Genomic DNA, 20494 nt, shown 5'->3' on the forward strand with positions numbered 1-20494 from the left:
CACGTGTCAGTAGCAGTCCCGTGGACTTCCGGGTGGTTCCATTCGACCAGGATGCGGGGGGGGGGGACGCCCTGAAGCGCTCAGAACCTCCTCTGCCTTGGCCTGAGTTAGCTGGGACTTCTTTGCTTGGGACAGTCCTGATACTGCTGAAGTTAATTCATGTATATTGGTATACACGTCTGTATATGCAGATATATGAAACCAGAGAGAACAAAGAACTATATGTGCACATTACCGGCTTCATACAGATTTTAGGTGTGCATCTAAATATGGTTTTGATTTTAATGGCTGTATTCAGGATGAGAACCTAATGAAGTAGAGATATCTTTTTAAAGTTGAGATATAATTCATGTAGTATAACATTCACCCCTTAAAAAGTGTATAATGCCGTGGTTTTTAGTATATTCACCAAGCTGTGCAACCTGCAGAACTAATTCCAGAATATTTTCATCATCCCCCAAAGAAATCCCATATCGTTAGCAGTCACTCCCCACCTTTTCCCAGCCCCCCCCCCCCCCCCCCGGCAACCACTAGTCTAATTTCTGTCCCTGTGGATTTGCCTCTTCTGAACGTTTCCTACGAATGAAATCATACAACATGTGGCTGTTGATGTCTGGCTTCTTTTCACTCAGCATCGTGTTTTCGAGGTTCATCCCATGTTGTAGCGTGAATGGGTAAACAGCAGTAATGAATCAGTAAAAAGGAGCTTCATTCTTTTTTACGGCTGAATATCCCGTTGTGTGGCTATCCCGCATGTTGTGCATCTACTTGGCCGTCGATGAACAGTTGGGTTGTTCCCACTTTTTGGATATAACGACTAATGCTGCTATGAACGTCGGCGTACAAGTTGTTGTGAGGACGGACGTTTTTCGTGTTCTTCCGTGCATACCGTTTTGCATCCCCACTACAAATACACAGGGGAGGGGGCCTGATTTCTTCACAGCCTCACCAATAATTACTTTTGTCTGTCTTTTTGATCATGACCATCCTGGTGGGTGTGAAGTGACATCTCCTTGTGGTTTTGACTCGCCTTTCCCTGGTGGTTAATGATGAGCACCTTTTCACACACTTGTTGGTCGTTTATGTATCTCCTTTGGAGAAATGTCTATGCAAATGCTTTGCCCATTTTGAAACGGGTTGTCATCTTATTGCTGAATTGTAAGAGTTTGTTATACCTTCTAGATACTAGACCCTAATCATGCAAATGACTTACAAACAGAGGCCTCTTAATAATCCTGTTTGCCACGGTCATAAGGGGACAGTTTCCACCCTTCCTTCCCCAACCCAGAAACTGCCCCAGAATGTTCTTTGTGGAGGACGAGAGCCTGGAGCAATCCGGAATAAGGACATTGAGGCAGTTCACATTGGATAACTTCAAAAATCCAAATGACAACACCAAAATAGTGGATTTTTTTTTTATTTTTTTTCAACGTTTTTTATTTATTTTTGGGACAGAGAGAGACAGAGCATGAATGGGGGAGGGGCAGAGAGAGAGGGAGACACAGAATCGGAAACAGGCTCCAGGCTCCAAGCCATCAGCCCAGAGCCCGACGCGGGGCTCAAACTCACGGACCGCGAGATCGTGACCTGGCTGAAGTCGGACGCTTAACCGACTGCGCCACCCAGGCGCCCCAAAATAGTGGATTTTTAACACAGAACTTAGTGAAGGCAGCAGGAGCATGTGACTAGAAAATTGACAGTTTGGCTGGCTGAAAGAAGTTCAAAACACACAAGGTGTAAACCAAGGGGAATTTAAAGGCATCTGCTAGAACCTCAAACGAATGTGAATTAAATCAAATATAAAAGAAATGTGGTGTGTATATATATATTGTATATGCATATAATATATATATATATATAACGGAGTGTTACTCAAGCATAAAAAAGGATGAGATCTTGCCATGTGCAACATGGATGGACCTAAAGGGTATTATGCTAAGTGAGATAAGTCAGACAAAGAAAGACAAATACCACATGGTTTCACTCATATGTGGAACCTAAAAAGTAAAACAAACAAAAAGCAGAATCAGACCTATAAATCCCAAGAACAAACAGTTGCCAGAGGGAAGGGGGGTAGGAGAATGGGCAAAATGGGTGAAGGGGAGTAGTAGATGCAGGCTCCCAGCTACGGAATGAAGAAGTCATGGGAATAAAAGGTACCGCGTACGCAATATAATCAATGGCATTGTATTAGCATTGCACGGTGATGGATGGTAGCTACAATCGTGATGAGCATAGCTTAATGTATAGAGTCGTTGAACCACTATGTTGCAAAACTGAAACTAATATAACATCATGTGACAACTATATTCACAATTTTTTAACCTGTATTCAAATTTTTAAAAATCAATTCAAGTCTTGGGGCGCCTGGGTGGCTCAGTCCGTTGAGCGTCCAACTTTCGGCTCAGGTCATGATCTCGCGGTTCGTGGGTTCGAGCCCCACGTCAGGCTCTGTGCTGACAGCTCAGAGCCTGGAGCCTGCTTCCGATTCTGTGTCTCCCTCTCTCTCTGCCCCTCCCCTGCTCACGCTTTGTCTCACTCTGTTTCTCAAAAATAAATCAATGTAAAAACAAATTTTAAAAAATCAATTCAAGTCTTAGAGAATCACAGTGTTTGCTCCTTAGGTCTTACTCCAATGTCATCCATATGATTTCATATTATTTGGTATTTATTGATCCTCTGCTGTGTGTCAGGCAGTGCATTTGTATATATGTACATTTGTACAACAGGCAGTTGTATAGTGATCACCTATAAATAATCTCACCCCCTCGTGTGCCATAGTCAAATGCAGGGCCGGGTGAACTTTTGAAATAAATATTTCAGCCTTTGGAGGGCCGAGAGGCAAAACCAAGAAGATTATTCAGGTACTTCTATAGCGAGAGAAAACAAATTTCCACAAATGTGTTATGAAATTCAAAATATAAAAGTAATTAATTTTTTGTGATACAGGTCTGCTAATGAGAAGAATAGCATTCTTTTATAGAGGGGATAATATTTCACTTAATTAGGGCTCAAAGTGAGTGTTCTCTATCATCAAAATCTCTTGCAATCTCAATACACCTGGTCAAGGTGAGAGTTTTCAGAACCTCATTTTGATTTTGTAATGAAAGTTTACAGCTTTTTTCCAAGAGTCAACAAACTGAAAGCACTTGTTAATAAAAGTCTTAGTGAAAAAAAGCGGTCGCCAATATCCCTCTGTTAATACTTATCTGCAGTGAGATTTTATGTATTTCATCTTTGAAAAAAGTTTTAACCCAGATACACACTGCCAAATACTGATACCAAATATCTGATTTCAACTGAACATATTCATATTTTAGAAGGAACTTATAGAATTCAATTGGATTCTTCTCTTGATATTTGCCTTTTTAGTGCGGCATTACATTACGGAACAATCACTTCCAACTGAAATTTAGGTGGAAGCTCCCGAGATGCACAGTTAAACTGATTTTTAAATATAGAAATTTCCGTTGCGCTTTGCATCAAGTTCCGAAAAACACCACTGGAATTGTAAATTTGGACTCAGAAAATGTATTCATCGCAAATTGGTGAGGGAATTCAAATCCCGATTTTTGTTTTCATTTTTGACGGCGCAGGAAGAGATCAAAGCAAAGCAGGGTTTTGCCTTGTAATTTTAGTCTCAATGCATTAAGTAACATTAAGCCTACAGCAAAAGCTAATTTAAAAAAAAAAAAAGCCATCCAGTGTTTAATAGTGGTTGCAGGTGGTTCTTCTCATTCAGAAAACGTTCGGTCTCAGCCTTGAGCTCAAAAAAAAAAAAAAAAAAAAAAGGCTGGGTTTTTTTTGACTGAGAAAAACTTTACCACTGCTGTTGGTTGGGCTTTGTACATTTCTCCAACGAAGCCTTGTTCTCCCCACGTGTTTGCAACACATCTTAGCAGATTCTACTTCAGGTTGTACCGAATTAGTATTTTCTTGACTTCTTTGAAAACAGTCTCCTCTGAGTCATTCCACACAGACTATCCACACAGGCCAATTCTGCTATCACGTTAAACTCAGCATTAACTCTTTGAGTGAAGTGCAGCAACTGAACAGTATGGCCACCTCATTGCCCTGTTTTTAAATTTTTTTTTTAATTTTTAAATGTTTATTTATTTTTGAGAGACGGAGCATGAGTGGGGGAGGGGCAGAGAGAGAGAGAGAGAGACAGAGAGACAGAATGTGAAGCAGGCTCCTGGCTCCGAGCTGTCAGCACAGAGCCCAATGCGGGGCTCGAACTCACGAACCGCGAGATCAGGACCTGAGCCGAAGTCGGCGCTTAACCGACTGAGCCACCCAGGCGCCCCGCCCTGTTTTTTAAATGACTGTTGGTGTTGCTTCCAATGTCCTCAACTCTTCAAGCCAGTATTCTTGCTGGAAAGGCTAACAGTCGTTGCAAAGTTTCCCTGGGCCTATTTCCTTGGCTTCTGCAATCAAACGCGATTTAATTAACTCATCATCAGTAAACAGCTTTCCTAGCTTGGCTAACAAATGAGCCACTCAGAAAAATTACTGTGGTTGCAGCCTCATTTTCGTTTTTGTGAAGAATTCTGCTATGATGAGATATCCCATTTTAACCTTTCGAATTTTTCTAACCGTTGCTTTCCTGGGAATTGGGAACATTGCCCTGAGCACTTCTTTTGGTAATGTCGCGTAGCGGATTGTTTCAGCAATGCTACGGTATCATTGTGGAATAAGCACAGCGCTTTGACATCAAATGTGATAACCAAGTAATCTCCATTCCCCTGTGCCTTAAAAAGCATGACATTCCAAACCCACTTTTCTTTTTTTGACATGAGAGGTAGGCACTTGCAATAAAAAAAAAAAAAAAAAAAAAAAAAACCACCAAAAATGCCTTGATATGGTGGTACACGTGGCCTTCAAAATGCTGTCGAGTTACAGCTGCATTACCGCAATTTGTGGTACACCCAGCAACGGTGTGATGACAGCGCCACGTACAGTCTCTGTCACAGCTACTCAGCTCTGCTGTTGGAGCACAAAAGCAGCCACAAACAATACAGGAATGAAACAGCATGGCTGCGTCCCAACGAAACTTTATTTACGGACATTGATCATTTGAATTTCATATCATCCTGTGTCATGAAATATTATTACATATCCTCCTTTTGATTCTTGCAGCCATTTAAAAATATAGAAAATCACTTTTAGCTTGCAGGCCCTAGGAGAAAGATGGCAGGGTGGATTTGGTTGGGGTTTGCCGGTGGATGTGGCCAGTTTGATTGAATTCCTACACCCAACATTGCAGCCATGTATGTTAGTTTCCTATTGCTGTCGTAATGAAGTACCACAAACTTAATGGCTTAAGACAACATAAACGTATTACCTTCTGGCTCTGGAGATCAGAAGCCCAAAATCAACCTCACTGGTCTAAAGTCAAGAGGTCAGCAGGGCTGGTGGCTCCTAGCAGCTCCAGGGAAAACCCATTTTTGCCTCTTCCGGCTTCTAGAAGCTACCGCCATCCCTTGGCTCCTTGGCCCGTGGCTGTATCACTCCAATCTCGGCTTCCAGGTCACGTGGCCTTCTCTCTGAATTCAGACTTTCTTCCCTCTTATAAGGACTCGTGTGATTACATCAGGCCCACTGGTTTTGTCCTGGATCATCTCCCCATCTCAAGATTCTTTAACCACATCTGCGAAGTCCCTTGTGCCATAATAAGGTAATATATCTATAAATTCCAGAGATGCGGACGAGAACATCTTGGGGAGGGGGGTGCATTCTTCAGCCCAGCAAGCCACACCTTTATTTTTGATTCTGCAACTTAGCAGGTAGTGAAATTTTATGTTCATGGCCCTAATTTCCTCACTTCTCTAAACATCACTACTTCTCTCTCCTCTCTCTCCCTCTCTCTTTCTCTCCTTATGTCCTAGAGGCTATCGATGGACAGCGGACTATTACTTTTACTGCCAAGAGCACGCACTGTGACAACTGTTGTTTCCTATAAGCAATTCTCTTGACTTGTCTTCTGAGGTTATTGGAGTCAAGATGGACTTTTTAAAAATATTTTTAAAATATTTTTTGAAGATTTGTTTATTTTTGAGAGAGAGAGAGAGAGAGCACAAGCAGGGAAGGAGCAGAGAGAGAAAGAGAGAGAGAAGGACAGAAGATCTGAAGTGGGCTCTATGCTAACAGGAATGAGCCTGATGTGGGGCTCGAACTCATGAACCGTGAGATCATGACCTGAGCCGAAGTCGGACGCTTAACTGACTGAGCCACCCAGGCGCCCCTGTTTGTACTAAATTTTAGCAATAGAAGTGGGAACTATAAGAAAATAAAATTCCTTGCCTTCACTGGCTAACAGGAGTACAAACTCAGAGCCTCATAAGGCAGGAAATGATAGTTTATTCAGTCTCTCTCTCCAACCCAAAATAGTTCAGGAAAATCACAATCCAGTCTGCATTTTGAAGGCTTCATGAATGCAATTCCACAATTTCCCTAGTTATATATTCCCATATTTCACCGTCCTCCCTTTCAGGAAAATTCTCAGATCCTTGCCTATGGATGGTTTGGAACTTTTTATCTTTCCTGCAGCTGCATTGCTAACATGCTTTTCTTTGCACTGAAAAAGACTTCTATTTCTTGACCCCTGCTTTTGGGGAGGGGAGTGGTGCTTGGCTGTGAAGAGGGTTATTTCTTCAAGATGTCAAGGTGAAAAGGGGATGGAAGGAATGCTTGGCCAACTATGCTATAGCTAGTATGTTCTACCCTGATAATCATCTGTGCTAGAGAGCAATCTTCTGTGTTGCTGATTGCTATGCTCCTGATGAGGAACGCGAGGGCACAGTATTTCTGCAATGCAATTCCACAGTGCAGTCAGGGCGTGCTCTCCACGTACCCTGCTGCCACGGGGCTCCCAAACTGCTTTGGTTCATGTCCCTGAGTTTTCTTGATTAGGTAGTCAAAGAGCTACTCATCAGCTAGAGCAAAGGAGTTTCAGAAAATAAACAGGCCTCCAACAAAGTCAGATACATCTCTGGCCTTCAGTGAATTTCAGACATTGACATCCAGCGGCAGGAGCTTCCCAGTCTCCTTCCTGCTCTCCAGTACGTGATAGCAGCTTCTCAGCACCTATGAAAGCTATACCTCTAAAACCTGTCAAAGCTGCCTATCAAGCCTAAAGCCCTCATCCTTGCATTTGAGGGCATTTAATCAACTCTGTCACCCCCACTTTTCCAGGCAGACGTCTTGGCATTCCCCATTAGCCCTGCTAACCTGCCCAATATCCCCAGAACATGGTTGAGCCCCGTGTCTTTTTTTCTGCTGTTGTTCTCATAGAAAGTGCTTGACTCCTCTCCAAGCCATGCTGTTGCTTGTTTTGAAAGAAAATTGAAACTGACCCATTCCAGGAAGCTCATTCTAACCCCACCAGACTGAGGACTCCCCCCACCCCCCACCCCACCCCGTGTGGCCCCTCAGCATTGATAGATTCACATGCTTCTGCTGTGTATCTTGTGGCCGCTCTGGCGGGCAGAATTCGAAGATTCCTGGCCACTGATGTACACCTACCTTCTTCCAGTTATTCAATCAAACACTAATCTAGGTTCTGCTGTAAGGGCATTTTGCAGCTGTTGCAGTTAAGGTCCCAAATCAGATGATATTAAGATAAGGAGATTCCCCCATGGTGGGCCTGACCCAATTAGATAAGCCCATAATGTGAACGGGGCTCTTCCTGAAGAAAGAGTCAGAGCTTGAGAGGGATTTAATGGGAGACAAGTTGTCTGTTGCTCGCTTGAAAATGGAGTAGGCCATGTGGCAAGGGATATGGGTGACCTCTAGGAGCTGAGAATGGTAGGCGGCTGGCAGCCCGTGAGCAAATGGGGGCCTCAGTCCTACAACCCCAAGGAACTGAACTTGGCCAACAGCTTGGGATAATTTGTTGAGTAGCAATAGAAAACTAACGCACTCGCTTTTGTAGATTACATATGCGTGTATTAGACTGCAAGCTACTACACCAGAGGAAATTTTCAAGTTATTTTTGTACCTACTTCCCACCACACTCACTATGCAATGCTTTTAGGGACACTTGCGTTAACTCCTGATAGGTTGGAGTCGGTGGGAGATATAAATCCTTGTCCGTGACTGCAGCAGCTAGAATCACTAGCATTCCCAAGCATCCCCCCGCCTCCCACCTTCGTAACAAATTTCTGCACATCTGACATCTTATGGATATCATGGCTCGATGTCTCACCAGTCCCATGAACTCAAGAAGTCCCCAAACTTTCTCTCCCCAAACTGCCCCTCCCCACTCTGTTCCCCAATTTTGTTCATGGCACCTTCAAACCCCCAGTTATCTTGGGGCTTAAAACTCCAACCATTGTTGACTCCTTCCTCTCTCTTGCCTCCAGGTTCAATCCGTTGCCAAGTCCTCTCCAGTCATCCCCTCCTCTCCATTTTTGTTGTCACTGCCTAGTTCTGTATTTCTCACCTCGACTACTTCCAATGTCTCTTAGCTGCTCTCCTGGGACCAGTCTCTGGCTAGCTCGGTTCTAATTATGTTCAGCCACCTTCCAAAGAACCCATTAGGTTGGCGTTCGAAGCTGTCTATGATTGAACCCAAACTTACCTTTCTCATATTTTCACAAATTCGTAAATGAGTGTTCTGCCGACATTGTAAGTTACTTTGGGTTGACGTTAACAAATTATTCTTTAAAACTGTTATTGCTTTTGCAGGTTCCACATACTAACCTGTGACTCTTCTCTGCAACCTGCAGCTTTTTCACGTGCGTCTTACCGTTACTTTTACTTCAGACTCTCTGCCCTTCCAATTCTCCGCAGTCGGATATTCTCATACCTTGGACTCTTCTGAATATATAGTAGCCGCTTGGCTTGTTGACGTGCCAAGGGGAAATGTGGTTCCAGAGCCAAATTGTGAGTGCCCAGAGCTAAAACCTCATTCTGCTTGCCTTAAGCTCTCATTCCCTCCCCCAGGACACACGCCACCATTTTATTCTGCTTTGGGGGTGATCACGGGCCTAAACATTGGGACCGGAATGCCGCACATTCGTTTCATAGACAAGGGACCCACAGCTCCCTTTCCTAGTTGGGGCCGGTTTATCCTTTTGCTTTGCAGTGGTTTTAACCAGTCACACAGCCTCCTCCCCCCCCCCCTCCCTTCTCCCGTGTGCACAGGGGGTCTACACCCTAGATTTCCCGCTTTTCAAGAACTAGATTTGCCTCCGTCCACTCTGTCCTCCTCTCTACTTAGGGACTTCCACCCTTCTCGCTACCCGCCCGGCAGCCACAGGGCGTACAGTACTGTAAGAAGTGATCTCTTAAAAAAAAAAGAGAGAAAGAAAGAAAGAAAGAAAGAAAGAAAGAAAGAAAGAAAGAAAGAAAGAAAGAAAAGGGGGGGGACAGAAAAAAAGCTTCCCGGGGTTCGTTTCAGCCCGGGCAGGTGGAGACGGACCCCACTGCACCACGAATTCCTAGTGAATTACGGGCTTGCGCGCCGCCGGTAGCCTGCCTCTCACCCCGGCACGAGCCGAGCAGGGCGCTCCCCGCCTCCCGCTGGGGTTTAATGACCTAAGCAACTTTCCTTGCCACCCCCCTCCCCGCCCGGTGTTGGTACGGCCTGTCCGGCGTTCGGCGTTCCACACCCCCCCCCTCTCCTTCCAGGTTGGTTCAGCCCCCGTCTACTCTGGGGTGGTGCTTAGCCGGCGCCAGACCGACCCTCGACTTCGGAGGGGCAGCGCCGTTCCTCTGGGAGCTTCTTCGGCGGCCGCTTCGGCTCCGTCGGCCTCTTCAGCCTCCTCAGCCTCCGCCGGGACCCGAGACGTCGGTGTATGCCCCACCCCTGACCCCGCTAGAGATATGTCCACCCCGGCTCGGCGGCGCCTCATGCGGGACTTCAAGAGGTAAAGCACAGGGAGCGCCGAGGCCGGGGGCTGCCAGGCGGGGCACAGGGCGGGTCCCGAGGCGGGCTGGCTGCGGTAGGGGGCAGCCCGGAGCGGACGCGGGGGCCGGATTGCGGAGCCCCTGTCTGTTTCCCTGAAGGTTGCAGGAGGATCCTCCGGCTGGAGTCAGCGGGGCTCCGTCCGAGAACAACATAATGGTTTGGAACGCGGTCATTTTCGGGTGAGTCTGCGTTCCGGATGGTGGCGAGAGGCGGGGGACGCGGGCCGGCCCAGCCTGCCCTCGGGGACCGGCCCCCCTCGCGAGGGCGGAAGGGGAGAGGGAAAATGTTCGGGTCCGGCTGGGCCTAGGCGCCTCCCCGGAGCCTGTGCCTCGATTAGCTCCGTTCCCGCTGCCAGGGGAACCGTTTGGGGTTCTGAGGGGGGCGGAGCGGGGAGTGGTGGCGGTCAGGCGCGGCGGCCTGCGCCGGGCTTCGGAGCCCGAAACATGGATCTGGACTGGCTTTTCTGACCCAGGAAGCAGCGGTTTACCAGAGGTTCACTTGGCAGAGCTTGGAATAGCCATCTCTTAAGATGAGCCTCTTAAGGGAGAAGGGAGCCCCTTAAGCGGGAACTGACTGTTTTTCTCTGTGTTGCAGGCCCGAAGGGACCCCGTTTGAGGATGGTAAGAGAGTTTCTTTACCCACCTTTCAGGACCCTGGTCGTCTCTGGGGGAAAGGGGTCCCGGTCATCCTGAAGTGCCTCCTACTTAGGAACCCGCTTCTCCCTAGCCTCTGCCTGCTAAAGGCTTGACTGGAATCCAATAAGTGGCCGGTGGTTCTGACCATTGTCCGCTTGACTAGAACTGCACCTTTTTCCTTGCTTGTTTCTTTAAAAAAAAAAAAAAAATCTGGGCAAGGCAGCCGCTTTTTGAAAGGAGCTTCATAGCACCGATGTTAAGGATTTTTGAGGTCTGGGCTGTGATCCTGTTAAATTCAGCTCCCTCCCAAGATACTGAGTTAGTATCAACCCAGCGACTTGCTGATAGACTCAGAGACCCCAGGGACCGCCTAGTTCAGAATTCTACCACAAGGGCAGGAACTGTGTTCAGCAGGTGCTTAATTCGTGTTGGCCGGATGTTGGAGGGGTGCAAGAATCCCTTGCCCAGGACTGTCGGGTTTCTACCGTGGTCTTTCATGGCCAGTTTGAGTATAACATTGTTTCTCGTTTTAAAATGAGTTTTCAGTGTGCTTTTATCAAGACTTTACGGTGAGTAGTCTCCAAGCAGCTTCACAATTGAGGGTATCCTCAATGTCCAGCCTACTTGAAGGCACCATGTGTACCTATAGGTACGTGAGTTTTCATGGATTCAGGTTTGACTTTTAAAAACACTTGAGTTGCTTTTTAAGGATTTAAAAAAAAATTTCTCTTTTGAGATAATTATAGATTCATGTGTAGTTGTAATTAATAATAATACTCCAGAGAGACCTTGTCTACCCTTCACCCATTCCTCCACCCCTCTGGTAACATCTTGAATGACTATCCTACAATATCACAACCGGGAAATTGACACTGATAAGAGTTTTATGTGCATCCAGTTGTGTGCGTGTATGTATGTGTGGTTGTTTTCTGAAAGCTTAAAACATTTAACACATGATTAAAAGTATTTGAACTACCGATCGACATCTTTAATACTTGAGGTATTCAGAAAACAGAAGAATCTTTGTTATTTTTTGCAATGACCATCTCTACTCATTTAGCAGTTGCCACACACACACACACGTGCACACACGCATGCACATAACCCCGTTTGAAAGTAGGAACAAAAATATTACTGCAAACTACTAAGTATATACTTCTGTTACTGAGCTGGATTGCCTTTTGATGCTACCAGCCTACAAGACGTTGTGAGATGGGGCAACATTGGCCAGTTTTATACTTTGCCCGAAATACTCAGGTTTCCCGAGGAGACTGTGGACAGTCGCCTGAATACTTCCTCCACCCCCTGAGTGTTAAATATCACTGCTCCTCAGTGTCGCTAGAAAAAGAAATGACAGCAACAGTGAGTGATTCTGAAGGCACGCTCCTTGGGTGCAGTAGATCATTTGAGCACATCCATACATAGCAAGAGCTAGCTAGACTTCATTTTCCTCTACTAGACTGGTGCTAGTTCTTTGTACCTGGGCACTGTGTGCAGATTAACTGTGTCTTTGCTTTAGCTCCAGCAGACTTTGTTTTCATCGGCTTTCTCCCCCCCCCCCCCCCATTTTCCTCCGACAGCTTCATGCTGGGCACAGCTTTATTAATAGTACATCACTTTGCCGGAGGACTGGCTACTTAAATATTTCAAGGGTGCTTCACTTGTTTTAAGTGGTATGAAATGAGAAGGTACTTAAGGAATCCATTATCTACCTGAATCTTCCCCGTTGATATCACTTGTTCTATTTTTGATGATGTGCCTATCCATACTGGCATTATGGAAAGGAATTACTCCAGCTAAATAACAATACCCTTCTCTGATTCATTCTGTCGAGCAGTCTGCTATCCGTGGATGCTTCCTCAGGTGTCTAGAACACTGATTGTGGGGACAAAACATATTTTGACCATATTTTAATACGCTTTGTTTGCAATGAGGGAATTTACTAGAAAAGACTGATGAAGGACAAGTGTCATAATTGGTTGTGAGGTTTCCAATGTAGTATATAAATCAACAGCTCCAAAACTACTTTTGCTGCTTCCTTGTAAACGCTTTGTGGTGGAAATTTCTGAAACAGCCAGGCCCTACTTAAAGAGATGAAGACTTAAGAAAAGGAACCCTTCAAGGTATTTTGATTTAACTTCACACACTTAAAGTAAGAGGAAGATGTTCCCCACACACTTAAAGTAAGAGGAAGATGTTCCCAAGAACTTACCTTGCTACCAAACGAAACACCGGGGGGCAATGCTTCCTCATCAGAATATCGTAGTATGTATGCTGAATTCAAAGACTATGGAAAAAAGTATTCTCCTTTGCATCATCTAAAAATTATTAATAGACACAGTAAGATACTCGTATTTGCTTTTCACAATAGGTGTATTCTTAAGAATTTGGATGTAAGTCTTTTAAAAATGAATCACTTAAAATTCACCGAGGGTGTTCTTAAGGTAAATACATCCTATGATGAAGAGGTATTATGTTAAAAATCAGAATTTCCAGTTCAAAACAAAACGAAACAGAAGCATGTACTTTGTTTTCTCCTCCGGGGTCACAAGCTGGTGGCCAAATGGCAGAAAACACCTGCCGAGGTGTTTCCTTTGGCCAACATGGTGTTTCCAAAAATTTGAGTTTGTAAATGTCTTTAGCAGAACATACACTCTCTAGTTTAACGATATCACTCCTTATTGCCCTACACCAGCCATTTAATACATATAATTTCCCAGCCCCTATGTATAGACGGATTAACTGATACTTTCTGTACAACGTTTTGTCCTCCTCGGGAAGATGAACACAATCAGTACTGATTGTGTACAGTGGTGAGGCTTAAGTTTTCAGTTAATTTAAAGCCTAATCTAAATATCCAGAGGATAAGAGCACTAGTCTCAATTGCATAACGTTCTAAGATTTTAAATTTCCTTAACGTTTGTTTCGGATCTCCGAAATGGCATTGAGGGTTGTATTAAAGAGATTCTGATTGTTTAATGTGGCCAAAAGTATAAGATTTGGGGGTAAGTCCTAATTTATATTCAAGTACACGTAAGCAGGTGGCTTCACTACGCAAGATACTAAATGAGCTGTTTTAAAAGACTTGATTAACTTCTTTGGTAGCTAGCTAGGTAACCACCTTGTTGAACTTCTGGGCGAGCATTAGGCAGAAAATTCAAGTCAGGAACCTTTTGAGAAAGTTTGAGAGCCACCAACATACATACTCACCTTGAATTCAGCTGTGAGCGTTTGGTGTAGGTCAGAAAGTAAGTACTGTTTAGGATTTGAATTCATTACTTGTATATTTCTTACTGATGGTGAAGTTTGGATTTTTGGTTCTTGCCTCCTTCAGTTGAGCGTTTGCAATTTTTATAGCTACGGTATGTATGGAGCACTTACTTTGTGTTACTGTGCGTATTTTCCCCTCCTTTAAACCTCACAACAATGTTGTCTGCTGGTTACTGTTCTTGATCCCATTTTACAGATGAGGAAATTGAGGTTTAGTCGAGTTGAGTGGCTTTCCCAACTAGTAAGTAGCAAAGCAAGGAACTGAGCCCCCGTCTTGGTGCAAAGATGCTGTTTTCCCCACTGTGCTCTACCGTTTCCACGCACGCCCGCCTTATGCGTTGCTTTACCACTTTTAAGCTATCCTCTTGAATCTAAAGTACCTGGGAGCTCTGTGTGCTATTAAATCCACCCAATTTTAGAGCAATTCCTTGATGATAAATCTCTTACCTATAATCTAATCAGATTTCAACATCGAGCCAATGTGTTTATACTTGAGATACCTAAGGAAGCTCAAAGTTTTGGACTAACACTCATTCCCACTTTCTCCTGCGTATTTTAATATCAGTAGTACTGACAAGGATGAACTGCTATTTTTTTCCCTCAAAAATAGGAAGATTTATGACCAGGTGGTAGGTTAATAAAGCAAAGTAGGTTCGGATGGAATATAGCATGTGTGTCCATTCCAACATATTTTCCTTTTCGCTCTTAGTTATAATGCATAGTATCTTCAGATCTAGCTTTGCACACAGCTTAGGGAGTAACAGTAGTTTGGGGGAATAGGTCTATGTTACATTTTAAATTATTCTAAAACCCCGGGAGACATGTTCATACTAAGGGCAGCTTTGTTACCAAATTGTTTCCTAGCAGTGTGCTGGTAGAGAACAAACTTTGGTATTGTTACATGTAACAGATCTAGCAACAGAAGGTAGTCTTTTCTTTTTTCTTAAGTGGCGGATAAACCTATTCACGGAAGGAGGAAATAAATTGCCAACTCTAAAGGAACCGTTAGCAGGGTATACTCCACGTGAAGGGTGGTCTGTGGTTTCAGAATAAATGTATTCAATGGACCAGAGTAATACAGTAGAACATCCATCACCTTAGGCCAGACAGTAACTGATTCCTTAAGATAACCTGAAGAGATTTCAGTCAGGAAAAAACAATCGCCCAATTGTTTTTTTGAATTTATTAAACCCAATTTAAAAACTGTTTGGGAGGAAATAGTCTCCCCCAATCACAACATCCTATGATTCTTGAGTGAGATCCAGTTTGTTCATTCCCTATAAATAAGTCTGTAGTATACTTTAGGGCCTCCTGCTACCTTCGTTGACGCGTATTCAAGGGAAATAAATTCATTTCACTAGTGGCCTAAACAAACAACATTAGAAAGGTAAATTTGCTGGAGACGTGAATGCAATCTAATGTGATTTTTTAATTACTTCTGCCATTAATTCCCTCTATTAGTGTGAATAATTGAGTTGATTTTATAGTGAAGTACCTCGTGAGTCATACTTAAGGACTTTTGAGAGAGATTGTGAAGTTTTTCCTGGCTTGCGTTCAATTATGTTTTCATTATAGTGTTGCTATTATACGAAAAGGAGCCAGTGAACACTTGTATACTTATTCCCTTCCATGTTAAAAAATAATTTGGTTATCGATTTGTATTTCTAGCATGGATTCTGGAACCTCTGTACTCCGTTCTTTTCTAGTCCATTTCCAAATCACCGGAGAGTTCAAGATGGAGGCCGGTTAAAACAGGCCTTTGAGGCCTTTCAGCCATCTAAGGGAAGAGGGCCAAATTCTGGCTCTTGTTTCTGGTCATTTTGAGGATGTCTTCAAAATGTACAGTGGCTAAAGTTATCCTGCAGGCCATAATTTTGCGTTTAAGATGGCTGTGTTTAAGTTCGGGGGAGAATGATGGCAAAAGAAAACAAAACAAAATCCCCTTTGGGCGGTGGTTCCTACCCTATCTATTTTTAGAGCAGTTTCTGGAGATCTTGCCTTCCCCCCTACCTGGCCTCTCTTTCCTCTCTGCAATATACCTTTGCATTATTTCATTTAATACTGGAAAAAATGCCACGTAGCATTAAAAGAAAGTGCTACTGAACAAAGTGATAAATCTGTTTCTTAAACCTTTCTTTTCCAACTACAGGAACATTCAAGCTTACAATAGAATTCACTGAAGAGTATCCAAATAAGCCACCCACGGTTAGATTTGTCTCTAAGATGTTCCATCCAAATGGCAAGTAGCACTCTTAATGCAACATTTTAAACGGGTACACTGTTAATTATGGAGGTGTCTCACGTTTCCTACTTATCGGTCTATAGTACCTGGGCATTTGTTTAGGCATCTTGCTGTTTCCTGAAAACTGAACTCGTCCGTGAGGGTCTGTTGCTGTCTTGATCTCTAGTCACAGAACTGAAGCAGTGAAGGCACTTTGCCTTTGCTTGGAGCCTGCAAGCCGCCTGGTGCTGATGATCTTTGTCATCCACTTATTGCACAAAAATAAGGATGCTCTTGATGTTTCCTTTTAATGTCAGGCTGGGATTGGGGTAGTCTTGTGGCGTGGTTATTTTCACGTTAGAACAGTTTATTTATTTAGAACAACAGTTTTCAAATTTAGATGCAGATCAAAATTACCGTGGAACGTTTTCAAAAATACAGATGCCTTGGCCCCACTCCAGAGCCAGTGAGTATCAGATTCTGTGGCTGAGGGGCTACAGTGTATCGGAAAAGCAGCACAGGCGATCCCTACCTTACCTTCTGCCCTTTTTTTTTTTCTTTTTCCCCTTTCTCTCCTCGTAGTAAGCCTCAGAACAGCTTGCTTTTCATTCAGGTTAGTAAAGTATTTTCCAGGATATCAGATATTCTTATCTTCATGTCAAGGAGACTTTGCGAAGTCTGCGCTGTCGTTATTTCAGATAAGAGACCGAGTTTACACATTTCGTGGAATAGATTTCCCCCAAATCGGGATGCCTAGGGACCCTGCCGGAAAAACGTGTGTGATATCCTGGATAATACGGCAGTCTTTTCAGAAGAAAGAGCACAAAGTAGCTTCTAGTTTCATACCAATTCTATTTGGCATTCTCGGATTATTTCACTAGCAGTGATGAGGACTCTTTTTAGGAAGCTAAGTGAGAAGCAGTTTAGGAGTCTTTAAGCCTCACGAGCAAAGTAGTCTTGACTGTACTTGTCTTGACTGTGTTACAATGTTAACGGGTTTTATTGTGTTTAACGTACCGCTTCTATGCTCTCAGTCTATGCAGATGGTAGTATATGTCTGGACATACTTCAGAACCGTTGGAGTCCAACCTATGACGTGTCTTCCATTTTAACATCCATACAGGTGATTGTTCTTTAATGTGACCACCTATGGCCTTTGCTGTGTGTATATTAGCCCTTGAATTGTTTCTGGCACTCCTACCTCAAGGCAGAGGGCGGGTCATTAAGACCCAAGCGCCCCGAAATCACGTATTTGCCTAGCGAGCAGCGGATTGATGGTACTCTAGGTTAGGATGCTAAGAGAGCCAATGTAGTCGTTACTTAGGACAGTTCAGCGGGTTGTTTGGAATATATACCTCTTTGCATCGAGGGACTGACCTGTTACAAATTGTTTCTATAGTCTCTATTGGATGAACCCAATCCCAATAGCCCAGCGAACAGCCAGGCTGCTCAGCTGTACCAGGAGAACAAGCGGGAATATGAAAAACGTGTCTCTGCGATAGTAGAACAGAGCTGGCGTGATTGTTGACCCGGGTGCAGCGAAAGAAGAGGCCGGTCAAGAGAAAAATCTATAGCGATGTGTTTGTCACCTCCCTATTCTTCAGTGTCATTACATTTACTTTATTAAAAGCAAAATAGCTGTTGTGCTGTTTCCATCTTCCCTTGCCAAGCTTTTCCTACCCCTTCTCCCCTCTCCTTGAACATCAGAAAACACCCTCTAGGAGATCAAATGTACTGTACCTGGGTTACGTGCGAAATTGACTAATGCTCAACTCCTTTTCTGTTGTGTCTCATCTCCAGTTTTAGGGCAGGATTGTGCTACTGTGCTTTACACTGAGCTTTTAAAGTGAACCGTTACACAAGTGGTGCTTGCGCACAGCTCGATGACCAGGATGTTATTTTTAACAAAATGACTGCTGAAGTGTTTCATCCTGGCCGGCCCTTCACTCGTGTTGGATGTAGGCGCGAATGTTTGCAATATGGCCTATGGAAAACGGGGGAACACATCCATGTAAACACCCATTTTGAAAGAGCAGTGGAAGCCCCACACGCTAGGATGGTAAGGTCCGACCGGTACGAATGACAAGATGGTCTTTACCGGTAGGAAGGGAACGGTCAGTGAAAGGGCTCCGCCCCAGGCGCGCAGCGATCGCCGTAACTGACACGTCCTCTCCTTGCGGGATGCTCGCCGGGCTCACCCATGCTAAGTTTCAGAAGACCTAGAGGTTTAATCAGCCCAAGGAAGGGAGCCTGTCTGTGGCAAACTGTTTTTCCACTCGACTCCTGAGTTCATGCTGCATGCTTTTAGTTTCTTCGTCCCTTTCAGTATTATAAGAACCTTAATGTTCTTTCTGTGGATATTTATACTTTAGATAGTACGTTTCAGCAGCAGCGTGGGACAAGGCTTGTACATGTTTCGTCTACTGTTCCATCGTCCCCTTTTGTGCATTCGTCACTCCTCTAAATCAAACTTTGCACAAGTAACCCATGTAAAAAAATGTACATTTTTCAAAACTTGTAAATAAAACTAACCTTAAAATTTTGTAGTCAAGGTATAATTATATTTTAGCTCACTATGAACTTTTAGTATTAACTTATTGGAATCTCACAGCTACTCACTTTCCCCCTTGAAATAAACATGGTGAAAGCAAAATCACAACACTCTGCGAGAGGAACAAGAGGAGTAGATCTTGTTGGAGAGGACCTTCTTTCTTGTCATAAGTGTTAATGCTCTGTTCTCTTTTTAACGTTTTAACAAGAATGTAAACCTGTTAAATAAAACGAAGTTCCTTCAGCATACAGTATGGTCAATCAAGCGAATGAAGCGGGGTCGGGGGCGTCGACGCACCTGGGTGTTCCCGGCACCCTCCCCTACCGAGACCTAACTTGTCGATCCTGACATTCCACCCCTTTCGAAAGCCCTGGCTTGTAACAAATAGCACAAACTACTCTACACCGGTACTTTAACCCCCGCATGAAGTTGGGGCGTACAGGTAGCCTCAGTCTGCCCTTGTTTAAACAAAACCGCTCTCTCCCGAGGAGCAGCCTAGCTCGCGCTAAAGACGCCAGAGCAGTGACTTCCTAGAAACTCTCCTCTCTCGTTCGGGGTAGGGGCGAGATGACCTTAAACGGAGTCTTTACGGTGTGTGTACTCACTCAGCCTCTAAGACGCGGCACTTAGAGGGGCCTTCCGTGGCAGAGAGCGTTCAACACGTCAGAGGCGGCAGCATCCTTACATGTGCTCACGATTTTCCCTTGAGTCCATTTCTGCTTCGAAGTAGAGCCACGTTACATTGCTCTTTATTTGGTAGATTAGTTTGACATTACCTTTTTCACCCTACCGTGGCTGGGTACCTTAAATATGGACACTGTTCGTCACACTTGAAAAAATTAAGGTGAGACGCGGAGTGCGCAGATTTAATTTTTGTTTTCTTTTCACACACCTCCTGAGAAACCCTATTCCCAATTTGTTTCATGGGATAATCCTTTGAAAACCTTACACCCGAGTCAACAAGCTGATGAAGCTGATCTCTGAAAAGCATCATATCTCGAGGTCAAAGGCACTACAAAAACCATTCATTCAAACATTTAATGCTAATTTGCCTTTTTTTCTTTACAATTTTTTTTTTTTTTTTTTACAAATGCCACAGGCTGCCTGCATATAATTATAACCAACAAGTTAAAACAGATTTGGAGGTCCCTTTATAAAATGACAGTGTGATTTGAACTTGAGTCTTCAATTCTGCACCTGCTGGTACCGGGGTGGGGGTATGAGGAAGAACCAAAGTTGTAATCAAGAGTCCTTTATTTATTTAGGACCCATCTCTAGCTTCAGGGGTTATCACAGCAAAGTGAATGCATTGTATTCTACTAAAAATAGAATCCCAACAGAATGCATGAAATTCCCATTCATTTTGCAAAGGGGAGGAGAAAAATCTAAAAAGTGAATCTGTGAGACTCAAGGCTATATATAACTGACAGAGTTACTTCCTCAGTATAACGTATGTAAGTAATTCAAATAAAACTTGCAGCAGCTCATGTATGCGTGCTGGTTTTATAGCAAAGGTACTGAGTTTAAAATGACTGCAATTTTGAAGAAAGGGAAAATACAGGAGCCAACAGAACGGGGACAAAATAGAGCAGCAAGGTTGCCCAACAGCTCATTCTCATTAAACCCATTTCTCAACAGATTTTATTTTCAAACAGAGGTAAGTGACTTCACCCTAATTCCACGTCAATAGGAAAGCTAACCTAAGAAGTTAGGAAATCTGGACCCTCAAATCCAGAACCAAACATATACTTGTCCCCCACCCTCCACAAATTGTGTATGTATGCATATATATGTACACACACACACACACACACAATTTGGCCCAATTATTTGGGAGCCTTAACTGTGACCACATTAATCTTCTGTTCCGTTGAACTTAATCTAAGTAAACCAGATTCATAGAT

The 20494-nt window shown here is 43.9% G+C and overlaps 1 protein-coding gene across 1 annotated transcript; it reads left to right on the top strand.

Annotated features, from left to right (window-relative positions):
• The first annotated feature begins 9607 nt into the window (after positions 1–9607).
• On the top strand, positions 9608–18833 carry UBE2A (ubiquitin conjugating enzyme E2 A). The gene is made up of 6 exons (XM_027054231.2): positions 9608–9872; positions 10012–10092; positions 10508–10533; positions 15968–16057; positions 17074–17162; positions 17439–18833. The coding sequence occupies exons 1-6, from the start codon at positions 9829–9831 to the stop codon at positions 17565–17567; spliced, it is 459 nt and encodes a 152-aa protein (XP_026910032.1). The 5' UTR covers positions 9608–9828; the 3' UTR covers positions 17568–18833.
• The last annotated feature ends 1661 nt before the right edge of the window (positions 18834–20494 follow it).

This window comes from Acinonyx jubatus, chromosome X (assembly GCF_027475565.1).
Source record: "Acinonyx jubatus isolate Ajub_Pintada_27869175 chromosome X, VMU_Ajub_asm_v1.0, whole genome shotgun sequence".
Lineage (NCBI taxonomy): Eukaryota > Metazoa > Chordata > Mammalia > Carnivora > Felidae > Acinonyx > Acinonyx jubatus.

What these genes read in the sequence shown, in the direction of transcription:
- UBE2A (XM_027054231.2), top strand. Translation starts at nt 9,829, where the DNA reads ATGTCCACCCCGGCTCGGCGGCGCCTCATGCGGGACTTCAAGAG. An exon ending in TGGAACGCGGTCATTTTCGG is followed by an intron (nt 10,093 to 10,507) that starts GTGAGTCTGCGT and finishes TCTGTGTTGCAG; the next exon opens with GCCCGAAGGGACCCCGTTTG. An exon ending in TAAGATGTTCCATCCAAATG is followed by an intron (nt 16,058 to 17,073) that starts GCAAGTAGCACT and finishes CTATGCTCTCAG; the next exon opens with TCTATGCAGATGGTAGTATA.